The sequence below is a fragment of the Gopherus evgoodei genome, chromosome 15 (assembly GCF_007399415.2).
Source record: "Gopherus evgoodei ecotype Sinaloan lineage chromosome 15, rGopEvg1_v1.p, whole genome shotgun sequence".
Taxonomy (NCBI): domain Eukaryota; kingdom Metazoa; phylum Chordata; order Testudines; family Testudinidae; genus Gopherus; species Gopherus evgoodei.
The window spans coordinates 16105186-16123041 of NC_044336.1; the positions used below are offsets into that span (position 1 = coordinate 16105186).

Below are 17856 nucleotides of genomic sequence, written 5' to 3' on the forward strand. Positions count from 1 at the left end.
GGCACACAAGAAAATGCAAGTCTGGAGCAGCTTTGCGCAGCAACCTCTGTCAATGCCTTCCTCAAAGACTGGAAACTCACTGCGTGTTATTTAGGGAGTTTCAGCATCCATCAGTCACCCATTTCAGGAAGCCTCCTTCTGTAGCTCTCCCTGCTACCCACCCACTGCTGTTTGCCTCTCCGATTTTTTTTTTTTCATTACAGTTTTGTTCCCTGGGCACCTGCTGCTTCTGCATCTGGCTGTTGCTTGAGGCCTGACTTGATCCCAAGAGGCAAGCTGCATGTGGGGTTGGGCGCTTTGGAAGTGGTGGGATGAGAATTGCTGGCCCAGAGTGCCTCTGGGGGAAGAGGTGGAGATTTGACGCTGTGTAGTGTTTCCCTGCCACCAATTGATCCCTAATAAGATTTAGTGGGGACAAGGGCCACATAAAAACATATGTTCATAGAGTTGAGGATCATTGGCAGGACCTTGGTAGCGTTGGGTTCTATTCTGCGCCATACACAGACTCCTTGGGACCTTGTACAGGTCATTTCACACATTAGTGACTTGGTTTTCCTGAGCGTAGACTGGCAATAATGCTCCTGACTATTTCACTTGCAAGTGTGGAGTGAGGCTTGATTCCTGAATGTTTATCAGCAGGTGGAACTTGTCCAAGGGAAGTGCTGGCTCCTAGTAATACATTCATATCCCCTTTCTTAGCCACCCTATACGTTGCTACACCCAAGGGTGCATAGAGCTGGCTGCCTGCCTGAACTGTTGCAGAACCGTATCTTAATAAGTCTGAGGAGAGCTGATAGAGGAAATACTCTATGGTTTCAAAGCATTCAGGAACCAGACTGTGTAACAGCACCACAGAGACCATTCCCATTGAATGGGTAAATAACACCAGATGCATTAAACAAAAGCTGCTTCTGTGTTTTTCCCACGTATTTGCTTGATCTTCGGTGCTTAGCTACTGCCGAGCCTACTCTGCCCCAGCGTATCCTTGTATTCCTTCCTGGTTTTGAATGGGAACTAGTTCAAGAGTTGGTCCTTTAAACATGCTGCCCACGTTCACTCTGGCTAAGATGTAGAGGAAGTTTCTTGGGTGGATTTAAAAGCTGTCTGGTGTGAATTTTCTCTGCCAGTGCTGTGACTTCATTTTTATTATTTGTGTTACAGCAGCACCAAGTGGTTTTAACTGAGATCTGACCCCCAGTGTACCAAGTGCTTTAGTGTGGGTTTGTACAAGCAGACGCTGCCCTGAAGATCTTACAGTCTAACTAGGCAGACACAGGGTGGGAGGTGAAGCAGAAGCACAGAGAGGTGAAGTGACTTGCCCAAGGTCACACAGCAGATCTGTGGCAAGCCAGGAATGGACACTAGGTCTCCTGAGGTCTGCTCCTGTTCCCTGTGTGCTGGACTCGAAGACTTCTTCCATGCTGGCACTTGTGTGGAAGGCTCTTCCTGAACTGATCTGTCAGGTCATACCTCTCTAAAGCGCTCCACACTCAGCGCTGTTGTGAAACCTCTAAGAAACCAGCCAGCTAGTGATAGGGGTAGATGGGGACATTGGCACTTAATTTAATTTTGTACTGCAAATGCATCTCTTTGACTGTATCTTCCTTTCTCCCACTCTTTGTGTTTTGCTTGCTGGCTTTAGGCTGGAAGAGCTTCAGTGTGGGGATCTGGATTTTGTACGCATTTGTAAAGGACCTAGTACAATGGAGCTTCTTTCCATGCTGGGGTCGTTATGTGCTACTGCAATAGAAATATGAAATAATACCGAGAATGTGGAATAGAACATTGTTACTTCCCTTTCTTTCCTCTTCCTCAGGAGCATCTTACAAACATCAAGATACTGCTGTGAGCTCAAGGAAAATAATTAGGGTATTTAGTTTTTGTGAAACATGCTGGTATAGACTAGATACAACTCGGGCACCATCCTTAAGACATTTCCCCAGCATCACCTCCTAATTGACAGGGACTCCTTTCTAGGGGCAAGAGGGAAACTCAAAATCTGTTGCAGACATTTGGAAAGAATCTTGTTCTATGTGCAACGAATGGGCTGAGTTTACAGTGGTGGCAACTTGTAGCAGCTGATGGCTCTTTTTTTGTTTGTTTTTTGTTTGTTTTTTTCTTAGTCATGCAATTTCGTGAACCTCTCACTTTTTTGAAAAAGAGAGCTAAGTTTTCTAGCCCTTGGGTTTGTGGAGAAAAGCTGGAGAATATGAATCCTGGAGGAGAAGCCACACTATTTATAAAAACAAACTCAAAGAAACAACCCTCATGATTTGTGGGGCTTGACTCACAATTTTTAAATGCTTGAGGTTGATAATATACATAGCAGGCAGCCTTATTCGGCATGTAAGGCCATTTGCAGAAACAGTGACCTGTACACCTGATCTGATCGTGTTACTTAACGTTTGTGCAGCACTTGTGTTCTAACGTTAACCAGTGACCATTTCTGTCTGTTCTCATACCCGTACGGCGTAGCTCCAGCAGAGGGAGCCCCTTGCATCATTGCAAACCCTGAAATCACTTTAAAGGCGCAGCCTCAGATCCAAGGGCATTGAGGTTTTCTGGGTGTGTGGGGGATGGATTAACATCGAAAAGCAGCTCTTAAGAGTCCTGTGGAGACTTCCTCATTTCCTTTCCAATACGGGTGTAAGTTAAGGGCTCGTCTGACGGGTCTCATTCAGCTGGAGAGAGAGGGGTATTTTAAAGCATCTCTCGATGTAGGAAGATTTTGTCGTGGGTTTCAGTGAGACATTTAGTGTCATGTGTTTGTTGTATTTTCTCCGTTATTTAAACAGAGCTTGCACTGGGGAAGGTCATTATAGAAAGGGGAGCCAAAGTATATGAGGCAAGGAGGATAATATATTTAGATGTTTCCAATATAGCTGCAGCAGACTCTTCCTCTCGAAGCCCTGCATGGGCTGAAGAGGTGCTGCTAGCTGAGCCTGCATTACACCTAAGGGGAGAGCAGTGCAGCTCTAACCTACAGGCTGGTCGCTGCGCCCAAGATGCGCAATAAAATCCATTGATAATAGGGAGCTGGAGGCGTGGAACAGCTTCTCTCTTCCCCACGTGCTGCGTCTCCACGGCAACCGCCGACACAACGTTCCATTGGGAGAATGTAGCAATTTTCACTTTGAACCAATGAAAGCCCAGAGGGATGATTCAGCAGCCAATGAGAAGAGAGATGGGGGGGCAGGCGGTGGAAGGTGCAAAGATCTACGCGTGAGCCTGGCGGTACCTGGTCGAGCCTGACTCGCAGCCCGGGAGGCTGGTTCAGGCCGTGAGGTGTCAGCTGCCGGTGAGTCTGACTATCCCGAGACTGATCCAACGCCTGAAGTTCGGTCATGTGGGAGAGAGATGCGCTGCCCGCTCCAAGCTGAGGTGCCGGAACAAATCGGCCCGGCCCAGAAGTTATTGAAGGGCTGCCCCAAGGACGGACTCCCGGTTCCGAGCCGAACCGGGCCGTATAACATTCTTTGGAGGAAGGAGATGAGGCCCAGTTCAAACACTGCTGACAACAAATAACTTTCTGAAGGGAAAGGGGAATCCAGAACCCAGCAGACCCAGGGGAAGGAGAGATCAGAGGCAGCGCACCAAGAGGAGGAGACTCCAGAAGCCGTTAGAAACAGGTCAAAATACAGAAAGGGAAAAGCAGCTGGAATCCACCAGAAACGGGTCAAGCTACCAAAGGAAGAAGGCACCAGAACTCAGCCGAACCACGTTCGGGGGTCAAGGAAAGGAGAGAGTAGAACCCAGCCACCCGTATCAAGGAGACGTGTAATTAGGGCCCACCACAGACCCAGGTCTGCTTATCAGAGGAAGGGAAAAGCAGGACTCAAGAGGACAGATGAGAACAGAATGGATTGAATGGCGGAAGACAGGAACAGTTGACAGAGTTGATTGTTGTGGCGAAAACAAGGCCAGATCAACTTGCTTTGAGGGACTGGATTCAGCCAAGTGAGTAAGACTAATTAGGAGGTGGCTGAGCCAAGGCTAGAGGGGTTTGTTCCAAAGCCTGGTTGGGGCTTCTACATGTAACCACGTCTGGTTTGTGTGAGGAGCCAGGAGACGGAAGGAGAGATAACAAAACCGGGCAATGCCAGAGATGACCCAGCCCAGCGATGTGCTAACACCTCCTCCCACTGCCAGCGCTTCCATGGATGGCAATGTAGTGGCCATCATCATAGCTGCAAGTGAGTACCCGGCCTGTCTCTTTGTGTTCCCTTCACTGGGGTGGGAAGTGAGGAGCTGTTCTTACTGCATGCCCTTGCGGAGGACAGCAAAATTCTCAAACCTGCCCCCTTCCCCTGAGTAAAACTCCCTTTTGTTCCCCTCTTCCTGGGCTCTCCAGGCTCCATTGTCATCTCTTCAGCACTGGGGAGGGGGGGACTCATTTCTCCCCTAGTGCTGCATTTACCTTATTGTGCCATGTCTGTGCAATGAGGGTCAGGAATGCTACTTTCTTGAGTTGCTGTGAAAGGTACTTGGGGGGGAGAGAGGGAGAGCACCCACCCCATACAAAGCCGGATTTTCAGAGGGACCAGCACCCCTCACTCCCATTGACTTCATCAGAACTACAAGTGCACAGCACCTCTGAAAATCTTGTGATGTGCATGGAGCGTGTGTGTGAGGAGCGAGCTCCACCACGTGCTTTTCTATTGGGAACATTCAGGTTTTTTTCCCCTTTCCCTGATAGACTTTTTGAGAGGCCCCGGTTGAGGGGGAGAACTTGCCTTTCCCTATACCAGCTTGTGGCAAATGAGCTTGCATTAACTGGTCTGCCTTGAAATGACCATCTGCTTACCTGGGTTTTATCATGTGTCCATCACATACTGTTCAGAACAACTATCATTGAAGTGCCTGGTTTCCAGGTGACCCATTAAATGGAGACATACTATTCCAGCCCATAAAGAAAAGGCAGGCAGCCTGATCTGTCAGCCTGTATTGACTCCAAATGTGGAGCGGGAAATAATTCTCTTGGGCCAGCTGGCATGTTTCATAAAGACCCCATCAGGGAGGAAGATTGGATCCTTTTGTCCACGTGGGAGTGTGATCTCTGAGTCAGGGGGGTCTCACCTGAAATGTTTCACAAATGAAATCAGTTGCAGATCCCATAGATAGACTGGATGCGATGCTACACTTTCTAAACCTTGTATGTGGAAATAAATCCCTCTTTAACGTACCTGCCAAGACCCGAATCCTGAATCCCATGTTTTTGCTACTACATTGGCAAACACACACCTAAAGCTGCTTAATAGCCATACTAAGCCCTTGTAGGGCACCCTTCGCCAGATGATCTCACAAGGGCTATACAAACACAACTGCATTACGGTAAATTTCACAGCACCCTTCCCCGGTAGGGAAATATTACCCTCTGCAGCCACAGAAGAGGAAATGTGAGGCTGGGATGGCGGAGGGGACTAAGTGACTCACTTGAGGCCACGCAGCCTGTCAGTGTCAGAGCTGGGACTAGAACTCCAGGAGTCCTGCTCTAGCTGTTTACCTCTCTGGAGGACTGTAGGAAATGCCCCTTCTTGCGCTGCCCTTTGTGTGTCAAGTGATCTAGCCAGGGAGACACAGAACCCTGAGCTCTGATCCTGGCCAGTGTGTCAGTTCTCTACTAATGTACTGTGCTAGTCAGCCTGTCTTGTGACATCAACCCCTTTGCCCCTGTGTAATTAACACGAGATTTCACCTTCCAGCCCTCTCCAGGTTGCAGGCATGGAAGTAGGGGAGAGCGAGAGAGCCCTTGTGGGAAAGGTAGAGCAGGAATGTGGTCTGATAGAGCAGGGGACTGTGGGTCCACGCCCCGCTCTTCTACTCTTGGCTCTCTTCTGCTGATGCACTTCTTGACTTTGAGTAACTTGCTCATCTCGTTCCCTTGTATGCACACAGACTATACATAAGACCCACCTCTCAAGAGCTGGGGGAATGAATGAGAGTTAATAATAGTAATTAATAATAATACCTAGCTCTTATACCGTGCTTTTCATCAGTAGCTGAAGCGGTGTGAGATCCTCAGCTGAAAGGCAATGGTTTATTGGCTTGTTCTGATCCATATTAGGGCTGGTTCCGTTCTGCCCAAATGAAGGGTAAGTGGGCACGGAGTCCGTTTCAGTACAGAACAGCTGCTGTACGCCCCAGCTGCACAGAAGGGATATTTGCAGACAGAGATACCACTGCCCAGTGGGGTTTTAAATGTCCTTGGAAAAGAGTGAGGCAGCTGCTCTTGGGAAACTGGCTGGCAGATGGTTACATGTCAGCCACCTGGTTCCCTTCCTGGAGTGCCAGACAGTGAAAGAGGGGCAGGTTTAAGGAGCATCCAGGTAAGTTGTGACCTGCTGGGCGTCCCAGGCTGGGTGGTGAACTTGCTTGTTCTCTTTTATCTTGGCAGCAGTTGCTTCATCTGTATTTGTAGTGGCGATATTGGTGCTGCTACTACTCTTGTACCACCGGGACCCTCTGTGCTGCCAGTTCCTCTGCTCCTGCCGTTTCTTTCAGAGTCCCAGCCAATATGTAAGTATCCTGCCCACCTGTCTGGCTGTCCATCTAATACTCTGTGCCCTAATCCTCGCTTGAATATGGGCAAATCGCTTTAATCTCCATGATTGGCTGGGTTGGTGTTGAGCTGCAATTTGGAAACCACGCAGTAGCCTGGTTAGAGTACCCTGGTGTGGCTGGGTCTCCCAGCCAGTGTGGAATGGTCTCATTTTTTGCGTGTGATGCCGGATGGTGGCTTGACCCAGTTCATAGTCCTCTCTTGCTGAATGATAGTGTAGGACTCCCAGCCTCTGTTGATCATTCATTCTCTCTCCAAACTAGAGGCCTTCGCACCCAAACCTGCCTGACTGTACAGTTATTAATCAAATGCAGCCAATCTGGGGCACATCATGGAGGTAGGAGATGAGTATCAGAGAACGCTCTGAGTGATCAACATCTGCAGTAGTTGAATTTCACAGAGTAACAGAGAGTTCTCTCCCCTCTGTCTTTCATGCATTCGTGCTCAGAGCCAGGCTTTGCTGCACTCTTCCTCTTCACAGGGAAAGGGCCACAGGACACGCTACTGTGAAGCACAGTGGAACTAGAAGACAGGGCCACTCTCTGCCACTGGCATGTCAGCAACTTCCTCTATGCACTCCACAGCTTGCGCTGAGGGAGCCAGCCGGAGCTGGAAACCCGTTGCTCAAGTCTTCCGTGTCCTGGCTTCAGGGGACGGCTTTAGGTCGTGGAAGTTGGTAGTAGAAAAGGCCAGTTAGATCATCCAACCCATCTCCCTGCCTCTGCGGGATTGATTCCTGCCTGTGAAGGACTTGGCAGGGCTTGGGACTCCAGAGGAGGGCAGTTTGGAAGGGTACGAGGCCTATACATACAGGGGAGGATGCAGATACGCATCTGGGGACCATGTGCCAAGCAGTAAGTGGAATTTTCTCCTGTCCTAGCTCCAAAGGAATATTAGCTCGGGGGGAGGAGGCACTAGACTGAGAGAGAGAAACTTCTTCAGACAATGAAAGGCGCAGATGTCAGAATCTGACTGAAGTAAGTGCCCTTACAGGCTGAACTCCCGCTAGCGGATCATACTGGAAACAAGGGCTGCTTTGCCGACTTTCCCGACACAGAGGGGGCCAGGAGACCCCAGCTGGATCACTTCACCCCTTTCCTCTCTATTGTTCCGAGGAGGTGCGTGCCACGGTCACATATTTAGGGGAACAGCCAGAAGCTCCCAGCAAACGTCTTTACTCCTGCTCATGGAGTTTGGCCTCCTGTTGTCAGTGAGATGTGCGTATGCAGCAGGCTTCAGCACACTTACCTGTCACACCTGTTCTTTGTGGAGTCTCCACATTCCCCTGCAGGGGAGAGTCCCCAGGAGAATGGGTTCCTCCCCACAGGTAGTGAGCAGCTCCCCTCATGCACGTCAAGCAGATGCCAGTGCAGTTGTGGTGAGAAAAGTGACCATGGCACCATCTTACGCCACAGATCTGCTCTTTCTGGCGATTCAGAACCCTGGCTGCCACTGAGATGGATTAGGCTGGGTCATAGTTTCCCAAAGGAAGTGGTGAGAAACCCTCTCTTTGGGAATTGTAAAACCAGTGTATTGCAGAAACAGCCCTGTGTTTGCGGGGACAGGGATCAGGTGACCTGTTTGGCTTTGGGAGAGTGAGCTGGATACTATTCTGTCTTGTGCATAATCTAGAGAACTAAATTCTATTTCCTTCTTCTGTTGTCACTGCAGAGTGGTGATATGCAAACGAGATAGAGCGGATGTGAACCACAAAGGCAAAAGGCCCTCCTGTGTCTGGCTCCTTTGCTGCTCCTTTGTGATAGTTAAGGACAAAAGGGTGGGGCTGTTTGTGGTTTACATTTGAAATGTCACATCTTTTGCAAAAGAACCTTAGAGGATCTTTGGAGGACCCCCAAATATGAGGCTGCACCTCTCCTTACCCATCTACTAAAAGGGGATGTGGATTCCTTTAGTCTGTATATGGCCCTGTCTTCACTATAGGAAAGGTGTGTCCTTATCTCCGGGTAAAAGCCTAGTGAAGACAAGGCTGCACTTCAGTTACCAGGTCAAGTTGGTGACTAAGGTTTATCTTGATCTCCTAACTCATGTGAAAACTGCAGGCTGCCTTCTATGCACTAGGATTCTACATCCGGTTAATGACACCCCACACACACATACTCTTTTTATGTAGTGAAGACAAGGCTTGTATTTCTTCAGCTCTCCATGCAGTTTGTCAGGGTCCTCCTGCAGAGACAGCAGAAGTGAGGAGCTGATATTTGCATGTAAACAAACAAGCAGGGGAATGTCTGGGGTCTTGTCCACACACACAAGTGGTACCACTTTAACTCTACCACTCCGGTTAAAGCAATACCATCCATCCCCCTTCTCCTAGGGGTACGTCCAGACTACCCGCCGTATCGGCGGGTTAAAATCGATTGCTCGGGGATCGATATATCGCATCTAATCTAGTTATTCACGTAGCTGAAGTTGCGTATCTAAGATCGATTTCCCCCCCCCCCCCCAGTCTGGACGAGCCCCTAGTGTGGACACAGTTACATTGGTAGAAAGGTACTTTCACATCAGTATAGCTTATTGCCATATGGGAAAGGGGAATAATCTGTATGGGTGTAATGCACCTTTACAAGTGCAACCAACTAGGGGTTGAACCAGTTTAACTATTTCAGTTTTTAAACAATTGTATCCTGTACCAACATAGTTAAAGTGGACAAAAAGTATGCATAGACCAGGTGAGCTAGTCTTTATAAGCAGTAGAGAGCAAAAGTAAATCTTTGGTTTGCTTTGCAGTTCACCTTCACAGCTCCAGGGCTGATCTTGCAGGCCAGGCAATTAGGAGAAAAAACCATGTTGACTAGTAAAGGATCAGATTTTCTCCAAAGTCATTAAGAGACAGTGGGATTTCCACAATGCCGTTGCTGCAGAGGCTTACGTTGGAGAGAGAGCCATAAATACGCTGATTCCAACAGGAAGAGAAACAAAGAGTGGATGAAACATAAAACACTTGTAATGGGTAAAGATCACATGACACTTTTCACACGAGTGTGAGTGATTGGCCTTGGCCAAATTCCAATGAGGGCAATTACAGTCTGCCTCCTCGCTTCACCTGGAGATTGTGTGGAGGAGTTATTTGCTGGAAGAGATGGGTATAGTAGTTGGAGCACATATCTGGGAACAGTAAACTGCTCAGAGCTTTAATTCTGGCCCTGCCACTAACATCTTGTTGGGGAAATTGACCAGAGTAGCTATTGCAGAATGGCTTCCCATGCCAATGTTCTTAGTCCAGAGTAAGGGTTTGGCTACACTTGAAAGTTATGTCACAGTAAGGTAGGGTGTGAATTTAAAATGCAGTTGCTATTATGGAATAGCACTACATGTGTGGACACTTACGCCAGAATAAGAGTGCCTCATTCATGTTTTGTTTAATCCATTTCCAAAGTGGATTAAGGAAAAGGAACTCTTGTTCTGGAGTAAGTGTGTCTACACCTGGAACTATTCCAGAGTAACAATTGCACTTTAAATTCACACTGTATCTTATTTTGAAATAACTTTTCCTGTGTGAACAAGCAAATGACTTATCTCTCATACTGGTTTTATCTATGCTAGGAGAAAGGTGCTTCCCCTTCTCTCCCCACCCCGGGTAGCTCAGTCAAACTAGCTTAACTTGATTGAAAACTCCATTTGAAAACTCCATTTCACACTAACGTACTAGACACAGGGCTTGTGCCGATTCAAGTTGAGTTAATCTGCTTCTAAAACACTAGCATACGCACACTGCAATGCACCACAGCGCATTATCTCCACACTTACCACAAACTCTGGAGTCCCCTTGCAAATGGACGAAGTTTGATGCAAATTGAATTAGTTCGGTCTGTGGGTCATGTGCACACAACAGCTGTGCATCGCTGTTGGCGTTCTTCAAGCTATCCTGTGCTGCTTTGCCATCGACCATTACTGACCTGTCTGTTTACCTGTGTGCCCTCCCCTGCCCTGGTGTCAAGTTCCCAGGATGACCCCTCCCTTGTTTAAAAGTTGGCGCAGGGCTAGATTTTGCCCATTTGTTCCTTTATTGGAGTGCATCAGCGTTCTTGTGACTACAGCGATTCTACTCCACAAACCCACCACATGCCCATGTTGCTGCTTGGAGGCCTGAGACCATGGATCTCATCACCACCTGGGGAGACGCCTCAATGCAGGAAGCAATTGGGGCCGGTCACCACCATGAAAAGCTGTTTGTGGAGGTTGCCAAGCAGATGTCCATGAGGGGTCATGACCAAGATGCCTGCCATTGCTGGGGAAAGAGCAAACAGCTCAGAAGGGTCTACATTAAAACAAGGGATGCAAGGAAAACATTGGGCGGGGGCCTTGTGATCTGCCAATTTTGTGAAGAGCTGGACAGGATTTTACCCAGTTTTATATAACCCCCAACCCAGACAGTGTGTGGCTCCTGCTTGCAGCTCTCTCACCCCCTGCCCCAAGGCCAAACAGCCGGGCTCATTGGAGAACGAGACAGATGGACACCTGAGAGCCAGGATCTGGTTGGGACTCAGGACTGTGACTGAAAACCAGGCCGCATTGCTGCAGGGCAGGACTTCAGCTGAGTCCCAGCCAGCAACTCAGGCCAGGACCAAAGTGGGAAGAGCCTCTGGAGTGGAGGGAACTTTGGGGTGTAAGTACCTGCCTGTCCAACGTGGTGGTGGTACTGTGTTAACTGAGTTAGCGTCTGTTCCAGGGGCCCCATGGCTGCAGTCATGTTACACGTATGTGAGCTAGGAACCATTCCAAGTCTCCAGCCCCTGCCCCCTTTCTCCTTTCTGCTCCTGTTCTCCGCTTCCCCTGCCCCAGCCCCCCACTAGATTCCCAAGGTGACAACTGCTCCATGCAAGCCCTTGGCCTCTGTTACATGCTAAAGCCCTGACCATCTGCCATTCGCAGGTCCGTGCTGTGGAGGGCACATACCCATCTGCCTGTTTTCCTTTCCCCTTCCCTCCACTGTCCGGCCTGAGAAATTCCTGCCCCGCTCCCCCCAGAACACCTGTTCCTCATCTCAAAATGGTGGCTGGTAGCATTGCTCAGCCATAACCTCTGCACCACCCCTTCCCACAGCAGAGTCAAATAATGAAAACCCAAGGTATGGGGCCCTGCATGTTGGTACGCTGTAGCTCCATGTATTTCAGCACATATCTCAAAAGAAGGACCCCCTCCCCTCCTGAAATTCTCTTGCTGGTCATCCCAGGTCTGCAGAGTGCCCCTCTTCCTCTGATCCAAGACCAGAAACGGCCTTGGCCAGTGTGTGGCTGATCCAGGAACTGCTCCTCTAGTACCAATTGCTCAGTTTCCTTCTCTTCTTCCTCACCTTTGACCAACTTACGCCGCTGCCACCGAATCTCCTGCTGCTGCTGGAGGAGCTGCTGCTGCTGCCACATCATACACTCAGCAGTGAGCGAAATGTGTCCGGCTTTGAGTTCTGAAATACAGCCCAAGCAGCCTCTGTGTACTCGGGGCTGTCACCACAGCGAGTGGAGCAGTGCTGGGTCCATGCTGGCCAACAGGAATCTGAACATGGTGCTAGCCCAACCGCAAAGAAAACGGGGTGAAGACATGGGAGTTTTCAAAAGTTTGAAGCCACCTGGCTTCCCACAATTCACTGCGAAAACAATCCCAGGATGCACATTGCTGGGCAGTGAAGCGGAAGACCACAGGATACCCTTCAAGGATCATAGAAGTGTTAAACTGGAGGGGACCTTGAGAGGTCATCTAATCTAGTTCCCTGCACTCGAGGCAGGACTGAATAATAACTAGATCATTCCTGGCAGGTGTTCTTAAAATCCTCCAATGACGGAGATCCAACAGCCTCCCTAGGCAATTTGTTCTGGTGCTGAACTACCCTGATGGTTTAGGAAGCTTTTCCTAATGTCCAACCTAAACCTTCCTTGCTGCAATTTAAGCCCATGGATTCTTGAATACAACACCCTCAGTTCACAGCAAGCTGCTGCTGTGGGTCCATGTGATGCAAACTGAAAAACCCAACAGGCGTTTCATGTGCACATTACTGGCGCAGTTTGCGTGCAGCAGTTTATCAGACACACTGCAAAAAGCTTTTCATTTCCCCTCCCATCTCCTCCTTCTCCCCCATGTAGACAAGACCACACATTAACACCTTTCACTTCATTTTAGTAGATTACGTTATAGCCTAGGGTAGCAACGCCCATTACATTGTGCAGGCGTGAACGGCAGAGAAATTTTGGCCAAGGGTTCTAGGGAAAACTGCTATTTTTTGTTAAGTGCCTTAAGGTCTCTAACATTGATAGAGAACAGACTCCAGGCTTTCAAAGTCTTCTCTGAAAGGCCCACACAGGGAACTCAACCTCTCTCCCTTGTAAGGACAACTACGTTGAGTCCGCCTTGCTGAGGTGTGAACCAGAGGTTCCAGGGAGGCCAGATATTTCCACCCAGGAGACGATGGCTTAATGGTGTAGACATCAGGCTTAAAAGAAATAGGCATCTAGTTTCCTATAAGAAAGGACAAGCCTGTTGCCAGCCCTAATTCTGCTGGCCTGACCAGATGTGTGAATGCTGCCAAAGGGAACACACTTGTGAACGGTGGACACAGGGAACAACAGCATATACTGAGCTAGGGGTGAGGTGGAGGGTAACTGGGCAGGAAAGCCAAACAGAATGGAAGACCTAGAGAGGAGAGCTCAGGACTGTTTACAAAGCTGCATTATTTCTTGCTGGGAGCGTGGAATGCAACCAAGCAGGGCTGTTTCCAACTGCTATTGATGGCAACTTCAGCACCCTCCTAAGCCACACACCATAAGGTCTCTCAGTACTACAGTAGAGAGGGACATGTTATTGCCCATTGGCAGCAATCTGCTGACTGCGTTCAGCACACCGCACGCCTCCCTAACCCCCAGCACGCACCCCAAATGCCAGAGATGGGCTCTCACCTTGTATTCATTTCTCTTCCTTTCCCTTCCCCTCATGCCATATAGGATTGTCCTCCTCCATACTTCAGCAGTAACCAGAGGCTGGTGGGACCCCAATCGGGAGCACAGCAATTGGAGAGCCCTGCCGAGAATCCTGGGGTGCAGGTGAGGGTACAGTGTCTTCCCTGATGGGGTGCGTAAGAGCGCTTTGGGGAGAGGGCTGTCGAATTAATTTTGATGGCATAAATGGGCCCAGAGAGTCCAGGGTCTTAACGTGATCTATCGCTGCCCATTAACATTTTAAACAGCGTTCAGGGTTTGGTATACAGAGACCTCCATCTGCTTAGTACCACGGCAAACACACCATTACAAAGCTTTTTAACCCTTTAGTGAAATACAGAAAAGGAAAGACAGTGACAATATTTGCAATGTAAAGAACTAAGTGAGGCTTCCATTTTTACACCATCCGTTTTTCCCTTTCCCGTTAGCCACAGATAGATTTTGGAAGGACCCCCTCCTATTTATGACAGCCTTTGAGGTGGTATGAAAGATGATCGTAACTGGAGCGGTTAAAGTCTGACCATTTTCTTGAAAGACAAAACAAGATACACACACACCAGAGAGAGGAGGAAAAGCCCAACAGAGCTAGAAAAGGCAGTCATCTGGGTCCCTCTCACGTCAGGATGGTTCTCATGGTCAGGACAAGGCAGGCCCAGCAGTCCCAGGAGAAGGTGGAGGTTGCAGCACGATGGTAAAGCTCACTTCCTGTCCACCCATCTTCCAGCCAACAGCTTCTGATTTCCCTCCCAAAGTCTTTGTCTTTTTAAGGACCCCAAAAGGGAGTGATGGGTAGAATAGTCCAGCTTCTCATTATTTGGTTCAGCAATTAGGCCTAATTTCCAACACACCAGTTTTGGCTCATTGATTTCCAGTCCCACACTCTGTGTGTATAATAATATATGGAGATATACCTCTCTCATGGAGCTGGAAGGGACCTTGAAAGGTCATTGAATCCTGCCCCCTGCCTTCACTAGCAGGGCCAAGTACTGATTTTTGCCCCAGATCCTTAAGTGGCCCCCTCAAGGACTGAACTTACAACCCTGGGTTTAGCCACCCAATGCTCAAACCACTGAGCTATCCCTTCCCCTAGCATGGGGGAGATGTGATCATAACACAGTCCTTGGAGGCCTTTTTGTTTGTACTAATTCAGCCTGTTTCCATTTTGCATCTTTTCCCAGCAACTCTTACGGGTTATTGTGGCATTTTATGCACTTTACTAACTTTTTACACTTGAATTTACAATTAAGGTAAATTCATAGGCCCAGTTATTACAACAGGGCTGCAAAGAGATTGTGTCATGTAGTGGAAGATGCTTTGGGTATGGAGGCCAGGGGAATCCTGGGATGCAGGGGAGGGTATTTGGGTGTGGGACAATTCCTAGGTGTAGTGGATAAAATCCCCTTAGACGTGGGTGCAGGATGCCAGAGAGAATGGTCCTATTGCAGAACTGATTTGGGCATGGAGCTCTGGCCAGAATCTCCTTGGTGTGGGTGCTGCAGGCCCAGGGTTGCAGTGAGAACTCGAGGACACCACCATCATGGGGTGCTGGTGGAGGTGCGTTAGACACAGGGTTCCACAGACACCTGTCTCTGGGGTGGTACGCTGAGCATTGGCATCCTGAACAGAATTCCTGGGCTGAGGAGTGTTGGGCCATGGGGTTCCCAGCAGACTAGGTGCGCTGACTGCCTCAGACGATCATACAATGTTTTTCCATGCTGGGCGGCTTGGGTATTTCTAGGGAGATGAACTATTCTGCGTTGGACCCCCCAGCAGCTATCAGCTCCCTCCCTGGGAGCACCTCCGCTTGCCAAGCTACGAGAGCGTGCGGAAGAAGGATCGGCAGCGGGAGATCCATCAGCTGATTGCCGAGAGGTTTGGACTGTGGGTAGACCCCTCCCAGGAGGTGAGTGGAAAGCTGCAGAAGCACAGCAATGGTCCTATCCTGTTTGCCTATAGGCCATCCCACAGCACTCTGCAGTGCACTAGCAGAGGACTCTGTTCTGTCTCTGCAGTTGCCTTTCTCTGATAGCATGTCTCTCTGGGAAAGCACTCCCGGGTTCCAGGAAATTCCCTCTGGTTACATTTCTGCAGGTTAATGATTGATCCCTCCCCATTGCATCTGCAGAGCGCTAGGAGACGGGACAGGGCTGCCGGGCTGAACCATCTGTTTGAAGACTGGAATGTGACTTTGGGATCTAACAGGATTCCAAAGTCGTCCTTTCCCCCCACTTCTTATGCTGGCAGTCTTCCTCCTCGCTGCTGCTGCTCCCGTTGAATGTCTTTTTCCCCTGCTTGGGCTTGTTCAGAAGTTACTGGATTGTGAAGCTTTGCCTGGTGCTCACCTTCGAACCCGTAAGCCTCCCGCTCAGTAGACTAGTGAAAAGCAGTGTTCTGTCTGAAGTGTCCACATCCAGGTGAGGTCAGTCCTGGGGCAGCCCCCCAGGCGGGATAAGTCTGCTGTACCAAATGGCATCCTCTTGGTCTTGCCACACCCAGGGCTGATTGGGGCAGAATGGAAACCTGTGACTCTTTCAGTACAGTGGGATTCCTCTACTGACTTTCTTTCTTTAAAGGTTGAGCCATTAAGACTGTCTCCAAAAAAGTCTGTGCAGTTGACACTGTAACAACACTTAGTCCTGCCTTCCAAGGGCAGTTTGCATGCGCAGAGTGCGTTACATGCACTTAGTAGCTTAGATCTGATAGGCTGCCACCAATCAGGACTTAGAGTAGAGCACCTGATAGACTCTGGTCTCCCCCAGTACCTTCCCTGGGGACCCCAAGACCCAGATTCCCTGAGTCTCACAACAAAGGAGAATAAACCATTCCCTTCCCCCTCCCTTCTTCCTCCCAGCTCCTTCCCGCCCTGGGAACACTAGGAGATCGCCTGATTCAACTTCTTGAATCACCACACCGAAAGGAGTGTTACCTTCCCCCTCACCCAGAGGCACTACAGATTCAAGCTGCATGAATCTAACACAAAGAGCAAATTTATCCTTCCCTTCTCCCCACCAATTCCCTTGAACCTTAACTAGGAGAAAAAGATTAACAGGTCTTACAAGCAAAACTTTTAATAAAAAGAAAGAAAAAAAGTAAAAGGTTTATCTTTGCAATTTAGATGGTAAACAGTTACAGGGTTTTTTAGCTTATAAACAATAGAAAGAAACTTTTTTCAGCAGAAACACAATTCAAGCTACTTTTAGCAGGTACACATATGCAAATGGAAAAACAAATTAAAAAGACTATGACCGCCTTTTTTTACTTACAATTCTGAAAAGATAAGAGACTGTAGCAGGGAGATTGGCAAAAACCTGGTTGCACCTCTAGCCCCATCCAGGACCCAGAGAGAACAAAGCCAAAGCCAAACCCAAAACCCACAAACAAAGGCTTCCCTCCACAAGATTTTAAAGTATCTTGTCTCCTGATTGGTCCTCTGGTCAGGTGTTTGCAGGTCACTGTTTGTTAACCCTTTATAGGTGAAAGAGACATTAACCCTTAGCTATCTGTTTATGACACGCCCCCACAAATCACAGACAGTGGGGAACCTCACTGGCAGTGATTTCTTCCTATAACTTTAGAATAAACAGGTTAATACAACACATGTACCTTTACATATACTACTAAGTATGTAAACTACAAGACTTTTTACATTTTAAGGACAAATTTTAACCAGTGGATTTTGGGAAACTTTCACGAGAGAGTGCATCAGCTACTTTGTTAGAAGCTCCTGAAATGTGTTGAATTTTAAAATTAAAATCTTGGAGAGCTAAACTCCATCGAAGCAGTTTGTTGTTGTTTCCCTTGGCAGTATGAAGCCACTTTAGCGCAGCATGGTCAGTTTGTAGCTGGAACCGCCGTCCCCAAACGTATGGGCGTAGCTTTTCCAGGGCGTACACAATGGCATAGCATTCCTTTTCACCGACTGACCAGTGACTTTCCGTCTCAGACAGTTTCTTGCTGAGAAACATGACAGGATGGAAGTTGTGATCCGGTCCTTTCTGCATGAGAACTGCTCCTATACCACGCTCAGATGCATCTGTGGTTACTAGGAATGGCTTGTTAAAGTCCGGGGCCCTGAGCACAGGGTCAGACATGAGCGTCGCCTTAAGCTGGGTAAAGGCCTTCTGACACTCATTAGTCCACTTGACTGCATTTGGCTGGGTCTTTTTGGTTAGGTCGGTCAGTGGGGCAGCGATTTGGCTATAGTGTGGTACAAATCGCCTGTAATACCTGGCCAAGCCTAAGAAGGATTGGACCTGTTTTTTTGACTTTGGGACAGGCCACTTTTGGATAGCATCCACCTTGGCCTGTAGGGGGTTTATGGTTCCTGGACTCACCTTGTGTCCCAGGTAAGTT

General features: G+C 48.7%; 1 protein-coding gene across 2 annotated transcripts; it reads left to right on the top strand.

Moving 5' to 3' along the window:
• Positions 1-2820: 2820 nt before the first annotated feature.
• Positions 2821-16181, top strand: LOC115635779. Of its 2 annotated transcripts, none has more exons than XM_030534972.1 (4): positions 2821-4193; positions 6395-6516; positions 13510-13608; positions 15242-16181. In XM_030534972.1, the coding sequence occupies exons 1-4, from the start codon at positions 4097-4099 to the stop codon at positions 15527-15529; spliced, it is 606 nt and encodes a 201-aa protein (XP_030390832.1). In that variant the 5' UTR covers positions 2821-4096; the 3' UTR covers positions 15530-16181. The 2 variants fall into 2 exon arrangements, with proteins under 2 accessions (XP_030390832.1, XP_030390833.1); XM_030534973.1 differs by having other exon boundaries at positions 6398-6516.
• The last annotated feature ends 1675 nt before the right edge of the window (positions 16182-17856 follow it).

Excerpts from the sequence above, each read along its gene's own strand:
- LOC115635779 (XM_030534972.1), top strand. The coding sequence starts at position 4,097 with ATGCCAGAGATGACCCAGCCCAGCGATGTGCTAACACCTCCTCCCACT. Across the intron at positions 4,194-6,394 it reads GGCCATCATCATAGCTGCAA|CAGTTGCTTCATCTGTATTT; the intron begins GTGAGTACCCGG and ends TTATCTTGGCAG. Across the intron at positions 6,517-13,509 it reads TTCAGAGTCCCAGCCAATAT|GATTGTCCTCCTCCATACTT; the intron begins GTAAGTATCCTG and ends CATGCCATATAG.